Genomic DNA, 19,914 nt, shown 5'->3' with positions numbered 1-19,914 from the left:
AAGAATTTAATAATGTCAAATGTATTGACAGATAAGGATTTATACCAATGATGTGTAGCATTTGCAGTGTTTTAAATATGTTCCATAAAACGTTTCAAACTCTGTTTAATACAAATATACATATAATATATATATATTTGTATATATTTATATTATTTATAGATATATTATAAATTTATATATTTAATATAAATGATATATTATGCATATTTTATATACGATATATTTTTTATATAGTATATATAAAAAATGTTTTAAACTCTTTAATATAAATATATAATATAGATTTTTATATATAATATATGATATATTATATATATCATATATATTATACATATAATGTATATTATATACATTATATATTTATATATTTATATATTTTATATAATTTATGCTATGTTATGTTATGCTATGTTATGTTATGCTATGTTATGTTATGCTATGTTATGTTACGCTATGTCATACCATATTATATTATATTATATCATACCATATCATGTTATGTTATGTTATGATAGATTATGTTATGTCATGTTATATATAATATATAGAATATAGAATATAGAATATATAATACATATAATGTATATATAATATAGAATATTATATATATAATAGTATATATAATAATATAATAGCATATATAATAGTGTGTATATATATGTGTATATATATATGTATGTATATATATATATATATATATATATATATATATACACACATATATTAAAAAATAGTAAGCAAAAGTTTTTTAATGAAGCAGAATAAAAAGTATTATTAATAAAAGACACCAAACAAAGCAGAGCTGCTCAGGCAGTGGTACCTTCAAGCTCTTGTAGTAAATGGTCCTGTTGATCTCCAGGGGGAACAGGTTCTGCTCCTTCCCCGAGCGCGCCCAGTTGATGTAGCGCAGCCAGTTGCCCTTCTCTGGGTCGGTGGCATCCACACACATCCAGCCCAGGTTGGGGTAATACACCTGTGGGAAGGCACAGGGACATCTGCTCACACCACAGCACTGAAATGTGGGATCTCTGAATCCTTCCCCCTCAGGTGTAGGGAAGGCATTTTGTGCTGTTCTTGAAGATAAGGAAAGCCCCGTATCTCTCTTGAGGAGGACAGCAAGGCTGGCCCTGTGACAATGTGAGGACACCAAGGCTGTCCCCATGACAATGTGATGGAAGAGAGAAAATTAAAAGATACAGACTCTAGCTAGCCCACAGAATGATCTGGCTCCTTGTTCACCTTTGCTTCTTTCTTATGACCAATGGGCAGTGAATGTGTCTGTTAAGCGAATGTATATATAAAGGCAACTCTCAGGATCTCTAGTTGGTCACAGTGGCCCCCAGATGTGTCACAAAGTCTCTTTTTCCAGTCTGGCAGTCGAAGAAGGAGTCAGAGCTCTTCATTTCTCGGTCTCAAAGTTGTTTATTGTATCTTATTTATAAAATACTTTCTCCTGCCCAGCCGAGGTCCATCCAGCAGGACAGTCAGAGGCACTCTGCCTGCCCCTGGGCAGTGTTATCTTTTTATACTAAAAATTACATATGCAATATTTACAATTACTTTCCAATACTGCGGGAGAGCTAAACAGATATGGAAAATATGTCTAAATGTAGTTACTGATTACTTTTATATATATATGTATGTATAACAGTACTGTGTTTTTATATTATTATGGGTTTTCCATAAACCAAAATACTTTTTTGCTTTTCTAATTTACAGAACATTACAGTCTCACTTAGAGAACATTGTTTAAAGGCCTTGTGCACTGTGAGAAGGAAAATAGCTCCAACTCCTCTTCATAACACTGTCTTGAAGTGATTCCTGTACTACAATAAAACCCACTCAGCACAGCTGTGCCAGTCATTCTGAACAGCATTTCCCTCCCTTTCAGACACTTGTTCTCACTTTCCCAACTGTGGCTTTTCACCAGTAGAAAAGGAAAATATGTTCTCTCCTCAGACACAGAGGAATACTGACACACACAACTTGTATTTTTCACAGTGAGCCTCTGGTATGACAGTTCAAAACCATTAAAATTGACTGGAGATGCCAGTTTTTGAAGCCTTATTTTTAAATTCAGATTAATTTGACTAAAGAAGCAAATGGAACTCTTGTGGAAAAGGTTGTTCCTCAAGCTGAGTGTCTGAGCTACTCCTACTCATCACCATCCTTCTACAAACCATATTTTCTAACAGTTGAGGTTCTGGACTGGTTTCAGGTATCAGCACATGAGACCAACTGTTGCAGTCTCATTTTAGCTGCCTTTTTCTAACTCTAAAATCTCTATTAAAACAACACACAATTAATCTGGAATCTAACAAGGGTTTTCATTATCCCCTGCATTGTAAAAACAAATTGTAAAAATATCCACCATGAACATTCAGCATCCAGCACTGAGAAACACAATTGAGAAACACAATTATTGAGTCAATAATTTACTTGACTGATTTCATCTCAGCAAATGTTCCTGTAACAGATCAAAACTGGAGATACCTTCTGCAGTGGAGTTTGTGATAGCATGAGCTCAGTACAACAAACATTATACTTGAAAATTGCATTGCCTTTTTAAAGGGTAATTTGCATTTATGGGAATGTTCTAGATCAATTCCTCTGATAGAGGTTAACTCTAAGCTCTGTGTATACTTTTAGTGTTTCAGGGAATTCCATTTTTGCAGACAGAAGGATGGATGACCATTATCAGTGTCTTCAGCCTAAAAATCCATGTTCCAGAACATTCTATGCCACAGTTCTTCCACCCCTCCCCTCCTTGACTATTCACTTTGCTAAAACCATGTCCTGTGTTTGTCTTCAGAAAGACTGAAGAATCTTTGGAAGTGGTTATGAACTGCCTTAAAGAGACTGTAAAAGGGATTCAGCTCCAGATTATGGCATTTATATTTTGAAATATAATCATTTACATATATTTTACAGTGCAGCTTCCAGAGCTGTTCAGCTGCCCAGACAGCACTTGCTTCAAGGCAAGCCCAGCACAAGAAACACTGCAACACTTGAGAACTCTTACAAAAACTCCAAAAGCTGGTCTTCAAAGAGCTAAATGAGGAGTGATGTGGCTTCCTTAAGAGATTCCACATCCTCCTAATTTCCCTGATTTCATAAGCAGTTGACAGCGCTCAGCTGCACTCAGGGTTGAAGCCAACAAAGAAAAGATCAGCAACAAACTCTTAAGGGCAACTGTGATCCACACACAGCATGTAAGAAATCCAGCAATTTCAAACAATGCCAATGGTTTATAAAGCTTTGTAATTCAGAATAGTTGGTTCTATCCAAGTGTCTATAAATAACCATTAGTAATGGCAGTGACAGATGGCAATTACCTTATATCAAGTTTATTTCTAAAATATCTGGAAAATTAAAAGCTAAATAAAAAATATTGACCTGGTGACAAACACATTTTTCCATTTACAAGCTGTTTCTTACCTCCCACATGTACACATTGCTCTTAACTTGAGATCTTTTTTTCTTGTCACCAACAAATGGTCCAAACTTCTTGCCTTTCAAAATTGACTTTGTTGCCCAGACACCTGAGGAGACAAGTAACAGGAGTTAAAATTAATCTAAGCAAATCTACTCAAAATTCATATTTTTAAGATTATTATGTGTGTCTATCTTGGACTGGGGAGCTGTCCACTCAAATACACCAGACATCATCTCTACCCAGCACAGGAGGGCACCAGGCTTTCACAGCAACTCAAATTTATGTGAGTCACTGAAAATCTTCATTCTCTTCTCACAGCTGCAGCACTCACCAAGCCGAGTCTTGTCAACAGCAGATGGGAAGAGCCTCACATCCTCAGGAAGGCCCCTGAGCACGTGCTCAGGAACATCATCCAAGGTCTCCACAGCAACAGGGGAGTCACTTGTGTTCTACAAGTCAAAAAGGCAACCACCATTAACAGGCAGAACAGCTACACAGCAGGTGATCAACCCACATGAACTTCAAAACCTTCTGACTTGCAATGAAAGTAAATTTTCCAAATTCACCATACTGAGGATAAATGATTGCTAATATACATGAAATTACTTCCCTTTTTTAAAGTATGACTTCCAGGCATACTCAACCTAATCAGTCCCCTAAAACCAATCTAATATATTTTCTCATCTTGCCTTATGTGACAAAGTGCCACTTGTGAGAAAGACTGAAAAGTAACTTTAGGAGAAAACCAAACTCAAAGTTCCAAGAAGCACACACAGTAAAAAATCTGAAAAGTCACTGGCTCTGCTGATTGAAGTGAGTGTGTTGCAGTAAATTAACCACTCCAGAACCTGCACTGGGGATACACCCCCCACTCACCACAGCAGCAGGATGTTCTGCCTGGAACAGGGTAACGCAATGCCCTACCTGCAAAGCTCTCAGGGCTGAATGGAGGGGATGGGGTCACGCTGCTTTGGGTGTTGAATAATCCTAAACCCAGGCAGAATCATCAATCCTAAAAGTTCAACATCCCTTTAAGGGTGAGGAGATGTGGCAGAGCTGACAAAACACCCCACAAAGGTACAGACAAGGGATACTGCACTGCTAACCTGCCCAAAGCTGCCTGGGGACACCTCTCTGACAGCCCAGCACTTTTTTCATCCTAGAAAAGCTGAGCTCCACTTGTGAACAGGGTCTTTGACACATCCCTTCTTGCAGTGTGGTGGAGATTCCTCCTTGGAATGGGGACATCCCATCTCTGGAGGTCAGCCAGTGCCACCCCTGCCATGGACAGGGACACCTTCCACTGTCCCAGGCTGCTCCAAGCCCCAGTGTCCAACCTGGGCACCTCCAGGGATGGGATCTCCACAGCTTCTCTGGAGCTCAGCACCCTCACAGCCAAACCAAACCCACTCCCTGTCTGCATGAACCCATTCCCCTTCTCCTGTCACTGCAGTTCTTGGTGACTGAACCATCTGCATGTCAAGTTTACTGCTCTGCAACCTAGAAATTAACCTAAAAGCAGCTTTAAAAGCAAATAATAGTAATTATTTCAGTATCATAAATGTTACTCATACTTCCTACATCAAGTAACATGTCAGAACTTGAGCCAGCAGCTTATAATTAATACAAGAAGTTTTAAAAGATTTTTTATATTAAAGTTTGATAGGCAATATAGAGCTAATAAATTATTTACTCTCCAGTAAGTGATTAGTTCCATTTTATGGAGCCTGCAAGGTTCAATATTATTCTTATAATTTTATCCACACTATTACTACTCACACTCATCATAAAACAACCTGCTCCCTGTTACCCACTAAGAAATAACAAAACAATACTTCTGTAGAAATTACCAGAATTTCAAAGTTACAAGAATGCAAAGTTTCCTATAAAATCTGTCCACATTCCAAATGAACTGTGCATGGTGAAATTTAAGCCTTTATTGAACCACATGCCCTAAAACAACTCCCTGCCCTCTGAAATGGAACTCTAATAATTCTGGTCAGGAACAAACACTGCTGGCAATAGCAGGAACAACTCTAATATTAAAGATGTTATACTTGATCTCTGAACCCATTTTTAGGAAGAGAATAAATTGAGAAATTTTTCCAAATAAACTTAAAATTTTATGGAAATTATTCTGGCTTTTACCTATAACCATAAAGCAGAGATACAATAGGAATTTTCACATGCTGAATAAAATACTGAGTAGTATTCAAGAGTACTTTTGAAATACATTGAAAGGTTCTGGAAATATATTTTAAAATGCTTCTCAATATGCTATCAAATTTCATTTTTTTCTCTCTAAAGCAAAACAAATAAAGTTCTCAGCCCTTTCTCCTCAACACCCAGTCTTTGTCAGGGTGCTGCTATGGCAATAATTTTCACTGCATTTGAGGACCCAATTTGCTGAGTGGAGTTAAAAGAACAAATCTTCTGCCAGTTTTAATTGCAACAATGAGGAAAATTATAAAAGTGGAGTCAGAGCAAGGTTATTCTAGTGCTGCCCTCATAAACCTTAACAGCTGCACAGAGAGCTATTTGGAGGGGAGAAAGACCCCCAAATTGGAACCCATGGAAGGGAGAGAATGCCAGAAATCCCTTCCCATCCAAGAGTGGAGACACCAGGGATAAATACTTCTTCCATAGTTAGAATAGCTGAAGTCTATTCAAAGCAGAGCAAAGCTTTATTTTGCTCTTCTAACAACCCAAAAGGAAAAATCCTGATGAAAGCAGCCTGATTTCAGACATCTGTTTGCCTTGAACTGATATGCAAGGAGCCATGTCTCAGCTGAAAAAGAAACATTCATATCAAAGAAACCTAAAAATCTTCCCAGAACATTACCCCAGGATTTCATCAGGGGAGAAACAAAACTATTTTTCCCAGTGGTTTCTAACAAGTTATATACAGAAATAGAAAAGGGGGGCTGACAGCTCTCAGAATGATGCACTCCCAGTTTCAAGCTAAAAGCAGGATGGATTTTTGGCTAGGTTTCATTTGGGGGCTTGGTTTCTTTGCAGAGTGTTGGTTTTGGTGTTTTGATGAGCAGTTCAAAATCTCAAATCTCAACCCTGAAATAAATTTTAACTTATCATAACAGACTCCACTGATTCAGACAGAAGTGTACAGCACTGTGAGAAATCTTTGATTTACTGGTATATTCCTTAATAGTCACACATTTTAACTGCAAATATCCCTGAACTGCTCTACCATTTAAGAGGTGTATTTGTATGGAGCAGTATACAATCAGAATTTTATTGTGCATCTACCTGCATAAATCGGAGATTAGCAGGACATTCAGAGAACACAACACTCAGACTCATCCAACACTTCTCACATTAATGGATTTCACAAGTGCCAGAAAACTGGCTATGGCCTTTGCACAACAATATACTTCACACCTCAAACGAATTGTAATAAGCAATCAAATTCTAAACAGTAAAATAAACAATTTCGTTCAGTCAAATCTCTTTTTATTTGCAATTTAGATATAGCTACTTGAAACTTCTTCCAGATCACAACTTGTCCCCAAGCAATGTATGTCTACCAAAAAGAAATACTGCATTTCAATCACTTTTCTACCAAGACTTCACAACCACATTTAAATTTATTTTTCTGTTTACAAATTCACCCCTTGATAAGGGTAGTGCATGTCCTATAACCAACTTTTGCATTCATCTGAAGCCCTAACACAGTATTTTCCACTCCTTCCAAGGCTGCATTTTTTTAATAAAAAAACACCTGAAGCTTATTTCACTTTTAAGTTTCTTACTCTGAAGTTCATCAGAAAATTACATTCTAGCATTTAAATCATTAGGACAATGCCAAAGGATCATCTCAGGGCTGAAGTGGTGCCTTAACTGAAACAAACTTTTCCTGTTTGCATCAAACCCAGAGTCCAGACACTCTGACAGTACTTTTTAACACATTAAGCAAATTTTCACACCACTTTCAGTACCATTGTGCTCATGGACCAGCCACAGATTAGTCTATAATGATACAAACAGTATTTAAACAGAGTAGAAAAATTTCACTCTAATCTTTTATCACCTGCAACAAGATACTTACAGGTGATAAAAGATCAGAGTGAAAAGGAAAGAATCCTGAACAGTGTCATGAATGGCAGCCAGCGAGTGCCATGGCAGGGTGGAAACAGGATTAGGATAAATGAGAAGATAAAGGAAAGGATGTCATTGAAGAGGGAGGGAGAGAAGGAGGGAAGGGATGGCAGAGAAGTTAAAAGAGGTATTTGAGGAAGGGTAGCTGTGCCAGCCAGCACAGGAAAGCAGACAGGTCTCTACCTTACCTGGCAACACCTCCTTGCCACAATTTCACACAATTCATGTGCTTGAAAATTTGAGATGTATTGGAAATATTTGAAAAAATCATTGAAAAATTCAGAAGGAATGAGGGGAGGAAGTTTCAGAACAAGTGCAGATGTCCTTTGCATTCCTCAGGACTTTTTAAGTCACTGCCTGTGCTGTTTTCCCAGCAGAACCCAAATTCCTCCTACTGTGTCTTACTGCAGTCTGAGATAATGCTACCAATCAAACCCCATGTTTGCTTGGGGTTTTTAAAATAAATTATTCAGCTATTCTGATGAACTAATTTACATATTAAAAATCCTTTCAAAAGAGGACTGCCTATCCTGAGACAGCAATCTTCCAAGAAACCCAAAAACATGAACTCCAACAACAGATGGGGTTTTTTAATCCTTCATCTCCTTACAACAAGAAGGCCATATCAAAGAATTTAAGAAAAGGTTTTCCTTCATCACTTCAAGATTTCTGTGGGATAAACCACAAAACTAACAGATTTTTCATATAAACCAAATCAACACCAGCCCAGTTAGTTTCATGGTCATCAAAGTCACACCAAAAGCAGAGACAAGCAGAATGAAAGAAATATGAGAATGAGCCACTTGAAAGATGTTTGGCATCAGGAAAAAACATTTCTTATACAGACCTGGCACTACAATTTGCCAACAGTGAATGAAATGACAAGGGCACTGCAAGAAAAAACACCACACAGGTGATGCTAAATACATTTAATATGAACAGTCAGCCAACAATTCAAGCCATGTGGGCTCCATGTGCTCTGGAAAGCAAAGGTGAAAGGCAGAAACCCCAAGGAGGACCCTGAGCTGTTGTAAGAACCCCCTGAGGAAGGGCAATCTCAGCCTGTAATTGTAAAATGACACAGCACAGCATAAATGAGATCAGATGAGGACTTTTGATACAGCACAGGAATCTGATTTAATTCCAGAAACAAATCAGGGTGTAGGACAGAACAACAGACAGGACACGAGGGGACATGGACACACACATGGGAGGGAAGCAGGCAATAGTAACAATTACAGATCAGGATCTGCAGCTCTCAGAGTTTCAGCACAACCCAAAGCTCATTGGCATGACTAACAAGGCAGGATTATTCCTTAAGCAGACAGAGCAATGGGCTGCTGGCTTCATGCCATGCACCAAAATAAACCTTACAGGTGAAAAAATTTCAATTTTCAATATAAATTTTGTAGCAGCAGTTAACCCTGCTCCCCAAAACAGACTATTAATGCTTAAAAGTGTGCTAATACAAATATTTTTATATATAATTCATATTTGTATTTTATTTTATTTCTATTCTATATTTATATAATATATATACTTCTATTTTTATATATAATTCATATTTTTATTTTATTTCTATTTTATATTTATATTATATATATTTCTATTTTATATATATAAGTCATATTTTTATTTTATTTCTATTTTATTTATATTTCTATTTTTATATATATAATTCATCTTTGTATTTTATTTTATGTCTATTCTGTATTTATATTTTATATATATTTCTATTTTATATATATAATTCATATTTGCATTTTATTTTATTTCTATTTTATATTTCTATTGTATATATTTCTATTTTATATACATAACTCATATTTTTATTTTATTTTATTTCTATTCTATATTTATTTTATATATATTTCTATTTTTATATATATAATTCATATTTGTATTTTATTTTATTTCTAATTTATATTTATATTATATATATTTCTATTTTATATATATAATTCATATTTGCATTTTATTTTATTTCTATTTTATATATAAGTCATATTTTTATTTTATTTTTATTTTATATTTATTTTATATATATTTCTATTTTTATATATATAATTCATATTTGTATTTTATTTTATTTCTAATTTATATTTATATTATATATATTTCTATTTTATATATATAATTCATATTTGTCTATAGATAATACAATTATGTTTTTTCACAATACATGTTTCAACACTGATAGAGATTATAGTTTGATTTTTACCTTTTTAATAGGTACAATTTTGTATATATTAAAAAGGTAATTATTCTGTATATACATTATATTAAAAGGTATATATTTTGCATATACAATTGTTACTTTTTACTTTAAATCAGAGGAAAAAAAGCAACAGGAAACATCTCACCAACCCATTCCATGCTGTAATTATTTATGATATACCTCTATGACTTCACAGATAAAATACTTAACAAATGCTAACTGCACTCAGTCTGCTGCTGATCAAATAAGGATAATAAAAGCACACATTAGCCACAGGCATTGAAGTACACAAAGCATTTTATACATTTTGTACTGTGGTTGTTTCTGACTGATAAAGTTCATGGCTGACTTTTTCAGCAAAGTAAAAATGGCTTTCCTGCAGTGTGATATCCTATGGAATAATACCAGTGAGATCAGTCAGAGGGAGGAGGATTTGTGAGAAAAATTTGAATTAACATGTATTTTTTCTGTAAGTAAGCAACACAAATGTGTGTGAGACAAACTGATGGACAATTCCTGTTGGGATAAACAAATGCAGAATAAAATGCTGCACAGTTGGTGCTGGTTAGAACATCCCCCTCCAGTCAGGGCACTCGTGACTCCCCACAGCAAAGGGCTGCTCCACAAAGGAAATGTGCTTTCCCAATATTTCCACTTGCTTCCAGGAGAAACACTTCAGATCCAGAAAAGTCTGACATTTCCCAATCAATCAATTTGTGGCAGATTGTTTACTGCATATTTGAAAAAGGATTGTGAATATAAAAGGATTTTTAAAAATGGAAGCCTTCAATTTTTCAACTTTTATAAGGAACTGAATTATTACGTGCAGGTTCAGGAGGAAATAGAATTTTCTGGAGCAGAGTTATGAGAAGAGGTGCCAGGAGTAGTAACTTACACACTGCTAAAGGGAATTCACAAAAACCTCAAATCCATGAAATAACAGACATCTCACAAGCATACACACTGCAGAATGGATAATGATGAAATTTAATGAGACTGAAGATTTTAAAGACCATTTTTAGTGGATGATTTACTTTTCTTATTAATAATTAACTGTTCTAAGTATTTTGATAAAGTCTTACATGTCTACTCACCTGATTCATTTTGAATTCCTGTTGTGTTCTGAAAAGATACACACAACAAAAACTCCTTTGATTACATGAACCCTAAAAAGAAAAACAAACAATTGTAACATGTGCCCATGTACAAATTCACATTGAACTGAAAGTACACAGAGCTGTGGTTTCTCTTCCTAAATTGTCTGAAGAAAAAGAGCATTTTGCTTTAGAAAAAATTGCTCCAAGCTGCAGTTTTGTTATTACAGCTCAAATGTGTCTGAATAATCTCAAGATTATCTAGCATTAATCTTTTTCCTACTTTAAATGATGATGTAACGGATATGCTCAGGTAAGATTGTTCCATTTGTTTTTTAAACTAAGTTACTTTGCTCAAGATTGAGTATTTTAAAGAACTTTAGACATCAGATTTCTTTAGAATTTTATATCAAAGCATTATGGAAGACTTACATGTTTTTCAAATTTAAAAAATGCCATGCAGAGTCTCTACTCTTCTATATTAGAAACAGGAAAATATTCCTTAAATTGAGCTGTATTGAGGAATTTTATTACATGAATGAATTTTGAATTCCTTTTTAGAGATTTCAAAAGGCATCTGACAAAAATCTCTAGTTCAAGTAGGCATCAAGTTTGGAAATTCACAACTTGAGGGAAAACTAAATCAGAATGATGCCATATCTAAGGGTTGAGATCAACTCACTTCCTTTCTTTGTTAATGTACACAAAACAACTTTTTTGCAAATCAGACCCAAAACACTTTTAGATCCATTGTCATACAGAATTTTCAATAAATTACCATCCCCCATTTTTGAAAGTTAAAACTTAAAGCACTTTATTTCTTCCCTGTCTTTAGTTCTGCTACTATAACAATGATCAACTGTATTTTTTACTAAAGTACTCTGCATAAGTACTAACATTTAATTTAATATAAATTCAAGCAAAATCTACTCCAAATAGATTTCACATAATCCATCTATCTTTGCACTGAAAGAATTTTTAATGCTGTACAAAAGTGCCAACAGTGCCAAGCATCATTCAAACGTTACACTGCTTAAAAAATCTGTAAGAAAAGGAAAAACATCCTTGAAAATTATATTTCTGCTGTAGACACCTCTTCTAGGATTAACTCCTTTGGTCCTGGTGTTTTCATACTACAAAGAGCTGCAATATCTGTATTTCAGCTCCAGTTTTGCAACTGATTCTGAGGGATTTCAAGTTTGCCAGTAATGGATAAGGAGCTCCATCAGAGCAGCTTGTACACATGCAAAGAACAGCATTCCATTTGGAATGCATTATTACAGACTTCTAACTTATTTCAGAATTGGAGTCTGCATAAACATCTGTACTTAAACTGAGGCCTGAACATCAGGGAAAACTCAGCAATGCTCATTGGGATAAATGAGATAAAAATGCATGGATAAAACCCATGCAACTTCATTTTATAAATGAAATAATTTGTGTAGCAGAAAAAGTGTGAAGTAATTTCCTGGTATGAAACCAAACTTACCTTTAGTATCAAATGCCTAGTTTTTTATATACCAATTTTTTATACAATTACTGACAGAGTTAAGAAAAGCCAGAAGCTCTTATGGACACAGGAGCAGAGCCTGAGGATCACCAGGCTGTGGTATGAATTTTGTTGTCGCTGTTTCCCTGCCTATTTCTATCTTTTCTCCTCCCTCTCACCAAAGATCATTGCTGTCCTCATGAACACTTCTGACCACAAATCTGGAAAAGAGTCCAGGAAAGTCCTCTGACACTATTTCCAGCCCAAAATTCCAGATATACACAGACAATAAGGATTTAAAGCCCTTTCATACAGAAGCAAACACTGAACACCATCACTATCCACACTAAACGTGCAGAATCTGAGACAAGTAAATAGCAATAAAGTGATGGGCTGCAGAGTTAAAGGAAAGTCCTAAAAGTCAAGCTAAAAATTTCCTCTAAGCTGAATTTTCTTAGCCCAGTTATTAAACAAGTTACTGGAAAAAATTGAAAATTCTTATTTTGTTTTGTTTAAGGAGTAAAAATACAATTTTCTTTTTTTTCATATACTAATTCAAAAATACTTTGCTAAGAAGTAATATTTAACAAGGAATTTTTGAAATAAAAGTAATGGTATTTTTATAAATAAATATTATATATATATGTAAATATTTTATTCAACTTTTATACAACAGGTTGTATCCCAACCTCTCAATGGTATTTCTTAGGAGGTGACAACATATCTTAATAAATTGATGTAGTTAAACTTCCATACAATTCAGTTTTTGCAGATTCCTAACAGATTCTACTACTCCATATTCCTTCAATTACCAATTACCACTTGAGCATAAAACAGAATTACGTGAGAAATTAAATTTGTAGCAAACCAAAAGCTTTTAGAAGTGTTTTTAAAGCTATTAATTTAAAATATACACTTCATATTAAAATTTTATACCTGCAGTTTGGTATTTTTTCACTCTTCCACATTACTTATTTTGTTAATAGTGAATTCATGTGGGAAGGAAGATTAATTGTACTGGAAAATAAATAAAATTAATACTGAACAGAGTCTTGTGTGCAGCCACTAGTTTTCTTTGTACCTAAAATGAAACATTGTAAGAACAGAAGTAACTGTAACAGTAAACTCAGGGTTTAACTTTTGGTACACAAAGTCCAACAAACTCAAGAAAATATGAATAAAAATATGAATAAAAATATGAATAAAAATATGAATAAAAATATGAATAAAAATATGAATAAAAATCAGCTCCCAGCAGGATCAGTGAATACCAACAAGGTGTTTACTCTCATTACTGTGTTAAAAATAGGTTGGAAACTGGAGTAAAATAGTTGATAATTGTTAAGCATGTACTGTTAGCTTGTTGTTATATTGTAAAAGGGGTTTAAAGGGTAATTATAAGAAATTCTGTGCTCAAGGTACCATAACACAGCTCAGGAAAGTGCACCATGAGCCAGCCTGGACAGAACTGCAATGGCCAATCAAGCCACAAAATGCTTCTCAAGACCACCTAAGCCTTTGATTTTAACCCACAGAAACAATTACCAGCTTTGTGCAAAAAGTTACAACCACAAAAGTCTGAATAGAATGATTGTGAACTTATCACAATGTGAAAAAGTAGAATTTTAAAGTTTTTAGAACAGAAGTTCAAGAAGCAAGAGAGAAGAATCTAAGTGTGTCCTTTCTCCTTTTTCTTGTCCTCCATCTCCTGCTGTAATAGCAGAACTTTGAGATTAGTTTAGAGACAAACATAAGTGATGGGTATTAGAAAATTATTGTAAATAAATACATGTAGTTTTTAGTATAAAAAGATAACCCTGCCCCATCAAATACAAGTATTTTCATCCAACCTCTCCTCCAAACTCAACAGCAACATAAGCTAACCTATTAAAGACCTGGATATTATTAACAACATTCACCACAATGTGGTATTTATAAAAATACCACAATGAACTTCAACCATTCACTGACAGAACAATAAAGGTTCTATCCCAAAAGTGAAGCACACACACTAGAAACCTGAATTTTCCAAATTCACTCTCAGAAAACATTGCCAAGTCATATTGATTTTATACTACTTACTCTATCTCATGAGTACCAAAATACTACACACTTACTCAAGACATTAAAGCATCTGAGAAACCAACCTGGCCTCTATTAAAGGCACAATGATGGCCCCATTAAATCAGTTTTAAAGTCAGTCAACAACTGCTTTAGTACTTTGAAAAAGTCACTCAGCAGCCCCATCAAATACATGTAACAAGTATTTTCATCCAAACTCAACATAAAATATCCTGTTAAAAACCTGGATATTATTAATAAGATTTACCACAATGAACTTCAACCACTCACTGACAGCCGTAAGGAAAGAACAACAAAGGTTCTATCTCAACTGAATTTTCAAATTTCAGTTTTCAAACCTGAATTTTCAAAATTCATTCTCAGAAAACACTGCCAAGTCATATTGATTTTAAACTACTACTTACTGCTTTATCTCATTATCACAAAAATACTACACACTTACTCAAGACATTAAAACATCTCAGAAACCAAGCAGAGAAAGATCTACTGCATTGTCTTATCTTAGAGTCACAGAAAAAATTATTTTTCTGAAAGGCTCTGTTTTAGGCAACAAATTATATTTCATTCATATAAGAATATACAAGGTATTTGTATTTAAGGAAAAACCATGGTCTCTAAAACAAAATCCATAAAGCAAAAATTATTTTGACATTATTTCTGAATCTATGCTTCAGAATTTTAAATATTCCTTTAGAAAACCTGTAAATTGTTAGGAATAAGTCTGCAAACAAAAGCAAGTAATTTTATTGAAAACCAGCATTGCAGATCATCCCTTTCCAACTCAGAGTAGTCAGCATTCCTAGGTTTTATTAAGTAGACTGTCTTCTGGTTTTATAAGCCATATTTATAATTTCTGTATTTTTATAAGCCATATTTATAATTTCTGTGGAGGTTTATCATATAAATATCATATTTATAATTTCTATATGGAGTTTTTTTAAATCCCAGTATCCAAAAGCATTTTGAAAGAGAATGCTGCTTCCAATGAGAGGAAGGAAAGAGCAGGCATGAGAGTATCAATCCTATTTTGGAAGCTGAAAATGGGCCATGCATTACATCACTGCTCCAGTAAAAACACGTTCATTAGAGCACCAGGAACAACTTGAAAGTCTCCCCAGCCTGTTTTCCTAATGACCAGGGTTCAGCCTGGGATACTGCACAGCTCTTGGCTTTGTTTTACTTCCTAGCTGCAGCACATGATCATTTGTTAAACACATCTCCATGTTTTCAATTCAATGCTGAAGTACTCTCACTCATGAATTTTCCGTGCTTTAGGTGAAATAAAGCTTGCCAATTTAAAAACAAAGTTCATGTTAACTCAAAAAGTTGAATATTTTGTGATAGGGCATCCTGTTTCTATTGACAGGCACTTAATGCAAAGACATTTTCAGCTACTCAAGGCTGCCTGACTAAGAGCAGAGAAAAAATGGTCAGAAAATTTATTTTCTGAACACTAAAATCTATTATCTATTGTCCAGTAAGAAAAAAGGCTCTGCTTACTGCCACAAACCCAAATAAACTGCTACACCTCAGGTAACCAGGATAATAAGCCAAGAAATCACCAACACAACACAAACCTCAAGTTTATTAATTAAACAGCAACTAGTCAAGAGAAGTCAACAGAAAATAACCAGTCTCTAACAAATGCAAATATGCAGAAATTCCACTCCAATCTTCAGATATGAGTGCACTTGAATTTGACTCACAAATGCAGTAAAACCCAATGAAAATTTTCTCAGCTAAGTACGCTGCTGATTATTACTATGTGAAAAAGCTAATTTCAGTCATTTCTTTTCACAACACAGGACTCATCCTCCCACTTTTGACTATAGCAGAGGCAGAGAAGAAATATTTTCCAGCTTATTCTCAGTGGAGAAAACCCCATATTGGTAAAAGAATTTATGTCATTTGAGGGGTTAAGTCTCAGGATCATGTCTGCCCTTTGCATGAGAACAAGTTCAACAACAAAGATATTACAGCACTTTACACAGGTTTGCATTACTGGTCATCTCTAAACCTCTCTGAATTTCTGTTTCCAACAGAGAGACACCCAGTAAGCAGCACATCCCTTTTACACAGTTTATATTACTTGTTTATCCTTAAGGATCAAGGATTTTATGTGGAACAGGGGAATGGAGACATCAGTGCACTGCAGGATGGACTGCCAGAGCCAATTCAGGTGTTACAGAAAATTACTTTCTGCTTTACTTCTCTTCCATTCTCAAGCAAATTGTCAATAATAAAAAAAAAGATGTGTTTTATTCAATGCACAAAAGTGTTTGAACATTGTTCCCCACCTTCCATGCTGTGCTGGTAGAAAACTGTTATTTGGATTTCCATAAAACAGGCACCAACTCAGGAATCTCCAAACTTCACACTTACCCTAGCATTTCCAGCAAAGATACTTTATCCAAAGTGATGATCTGCCCTTTAATTAACATAATTAGGGTTTCATTGTAAGTATCACTGTTTTTATGGTCTTTGCTATGGACTGAGGCACTGCTGTCCCAGCAAACCCTGGAGCCACTTCCTTGAAAACCAACAGGCATCTCCACATGGCTCTCACCAACAGGTACCTTCACTGCTGTCTCTGCAAGTCCAAAAGTTCTTTTGTTTCTTAAAAGTCACTCCTATCTATCAGTGACACAGATCTCCATCTGAAAAGTGCCAATGCTCTCACTGATTCACCATTATGCTTTCCTGCAGTTGGAAGAGCTGGAAATCTCCACATCAAGGAAAGCAGCCCTGAATTCTTAACATGCTCATCATTTTTACTGAAATGTTTTAAGTGTCAGAACACAACAATGACAGAATCATGGAATGGCTTGGGCTTGAAGAGACCTTAAAGCTCATCCAGTCCCACCCCCTGCCGTGGGCAGGGACATCTTCCACTATCCCAGGTGGCTCCAAGCCCTGTCCAACCCAGCCTTGGACACTTCCACCAACAGTTTCCCTGGACACTCTGTGCCAGAGCCTCACCACCCTCATGGGGAACAATTTTTTCCCTATATCTAACCTAAACTTCCCCTGTTTCAGCTTGAAACCATTACTTCTTGTAATCAGTTCCTGGTGAGGAACATAATTACATGCCATGCTGCTGTACAACTCCAGTTACCCTAATCTAAATCTATTTAGTGTATTTGAATAAGCTGGAGAAGACTTTGCATGCCCAAAGTCCAGAGCACAGACTGGGAATAGCAAACTGGGGCAGCACGAGAAGCACAAGCAGCCCTGCTGTTCTCTAGAGCTGTCCACTGCTGCTCACTCAAATGTGAAATAAGAAGAATAATTCTCTTGCCAGTGAATGATCATTTAGCAGGTGCAGCCACACCACCTTCTCTTCCTTCCTCAGTTGGAAACAACCTAAAGTTTTCTTTATTGCTTCACAACGGAAATTTTGCAGCTTCATATGAATTTGAAACCACTGGAAACTTCACTGAACACTTCAGCTACCTGTCCATGAGATGGTTATCAGCAAAGCTCCGCGGGCTGCTCTGCCTTCAAATTAAAAATGCACTTAAGATACATCTCTTAAGCTGAATGTCTTAGATTAATATTTTTCATCTCACCCCAAATATTTTTCCCCCACTGCAGAATGAATTACTCTCTGACTAAGAAGAATAATTCACAGATGGACATTTCCAACGAGGGGAACCAATTCCGGAGTTAATTCCTCCAAGCCCTGCTCACTCAGCTTGGCAGAACTGACCTGCAGGAGCTTTGGGCCCTGCCAAGTGCCAGAACTTCTGCAGACACTTTGAAAGAGCCGAGTTCTCTCAGCATCGCGCTGCCAGCGCCAGGAGCCAGCCGACACTTCCGAGGCAGCATTTCCCAGATAAAAAGATTGAAAAAGCCGCCCAAGGGATGGAGCGTCCTCCTCCAGCCGGCCTCCCTCGCATCCTCCACCCTCCTTTCCCCTCCCCGAGGCGCTCTCGCGTCCCGGCGGGCACAGGTCCCGCACCTGCCGCCGCTGCCCTCCCGCCCCCGGCCGCCGCCCCCCCGCGGACACCGGGGCGGCTCCGCAGCCTCAGCAGCTCCGCGGGCGCCGCTCCCAGCGCCGCCGGCTCTGCCCCGCGCCCGCCCGGCCCGGCCCGCCGGGTCCCGCCGCCCCCCGCTCACCCGGGCCCCGCTGGCGGCGGAGCGGCCTCAGCGCCGGCACCGTCCGGGCGCCATCTTGTCTCCAGCCTCGGAAGTGACGTTCGGGGGAGGCCGCGGGCAGGGCCCGCTGCGGGACCCCCGAGCCCTTCCTGCCCTTCATCCTCATCTTCATCGGCTTTATCATCTTCATCCCCAACAGCCCCTTCCTGCCCTTCCTGCCCTTCATCCCCAACAGCCCCTTCGTGCCCTTCATTTGCATCGTCCTCATCCCCAACGGCCCCTTCCTCCCCTTCATCGGCTTTATCGTCCTCATGCCAAACAGCACCTTCCTGCCCTTCATCATCCTCATCCTCAACAGCCCCTTCCTGCCCTTTATCTTCATCATCCTCATCGGCTTTATCATCCTCATTCCCAACAGCCCCTTCCTGCCTTTCACTGCCTTCATCCCCCTCATCATTGGCTTCATTGTCCTCATTGCCTTCATCGTCATCATCCCCCTCATCCCCCATCCGAACCCTCTTTCTGCCCTTTATTGGCTTCATCGTCCTCATTGCCTTCATCATCCTCATCCCCTTCATTGACCCCATCCCTAATGCCCCCTTCCTGCCTCTCATCATCTTCATCACTCTCATTGCTCTCATCCCCTGCATCCCCTTCCTGCCCTTCATCACCTTCATCCCCAACAGCCCCTTTTGCCTTCATCCTCTACATTGCCTCCATGCCCAACATCCACAAGAGCCCCTTCATCACCTTCATTCCATTTGTTCCCTTCATGACCTTCATTCCTTCACCCCTTTCCTGCCCTTCATCACCTTCATTCTTATACCCCTATCTCCCCCTTCATCCTCTTCATCCCCTTCCTCCCCATCCATCCCCTTTATCCCTTTTTACCCCCTCCACCCCTCAATCCCCTGAGCCCCTTTCAGATCTCACCACATGCCCCAGCCATCTCCATCCACCGTCCTCTGCCAGACCTCAATAGGTTCTCCAAACTGTTTTTTTTAATGTCTTTTTCATCTTTTGCTAGTAAAGCAGGTCCACAGGGTTCTCACTTGTGACTGAAATAAAAACAAACAAACAAAACCAACCAAAAAACACAAAACAAACAAACAACAACAAAAAAACAATAACAAAAACAACCCAAGGAGGTGGCTGAGGGGAAATTATTTGGGTCACTGAGGTGATGTGGGACTGACCCTCACAGCCCTGAGGGGCCCAGGCTGTCGCTGGCTTGGGACCCATTTGTGCTGCACATAAATTGTACTGTTCCATCTAAACCAAGGTTTTTTTCTCTGCTATTTCTGAGAAAGTTCCTGAGAGGAAAAAAACCCCTCCATAATCACCTGCTGGGAGATGTCTGTATTTGTACTGCAGGATA

The 19,914-nt window shown here is 37.3% G+C and overlaps 1 protein-coding gene across 1 annotated transcript in view; it reads right to left on the bottom strand.

The window, feature by feature from the left end:
• PRDM2 (PR/SET domain 2) overlaps positions 1 to 18,616 on the bottom strand; it is a 61,773-nt gene extending 43,157 nt beyond the window's left edge. Inside the window, exons 1-5 of the mRNA XM_054291879.1 lie at positions 18,558 to 18,616; positions 10,868 to 10,939; positions 3,771 to 3,888; positions 3,442 to 3,545; positions 824 to 976 (exon numbers count right to left, since the gene is read on the bottom strand). Coding sequence (XP_054147854.1) covers positions 824 to 976; positions 3,442 to 3,545; positions 3,771 to 3,888; positions 10,868 to 10,876 — 384 coding nt within the window. The 5' untranslated portion in view covers positions 10,877 to 10,939; positions 18,558 to 18,616. The remainder of the gene's footprint in view (positions 1 to 823; positions 977 to 3,441; positions 3,546 to 3,770; positions 3,889 to 10,867; positions 10,940 to 18,557) is intronic.
• Between the last annotated feature and the right edge of the window lie 1,298 nt (positions 18,617 to 19,914).

Source organism: Melozone crissalis, unplaced genomic scaffold (assembly GCF_028551555.1).
Source record: "Melozone crissalis strain CALT ecotype California unplaced genomic scaffold, PUWL_Pcris_2 ptg000107l_1, whole genome shotgun sequence".
Classification (NCBI taxonomy): domain Eukaryota; kingdom Metazoa; phylum Chordata; class Aves; order Passeriformes; family Passerellidae; genus Melozone; species Melozone crissalis.
Note: the sequence above shows the minus strand (reverse complement) of the source record. Positions and strands in the feature narration are given on the sequence as shown.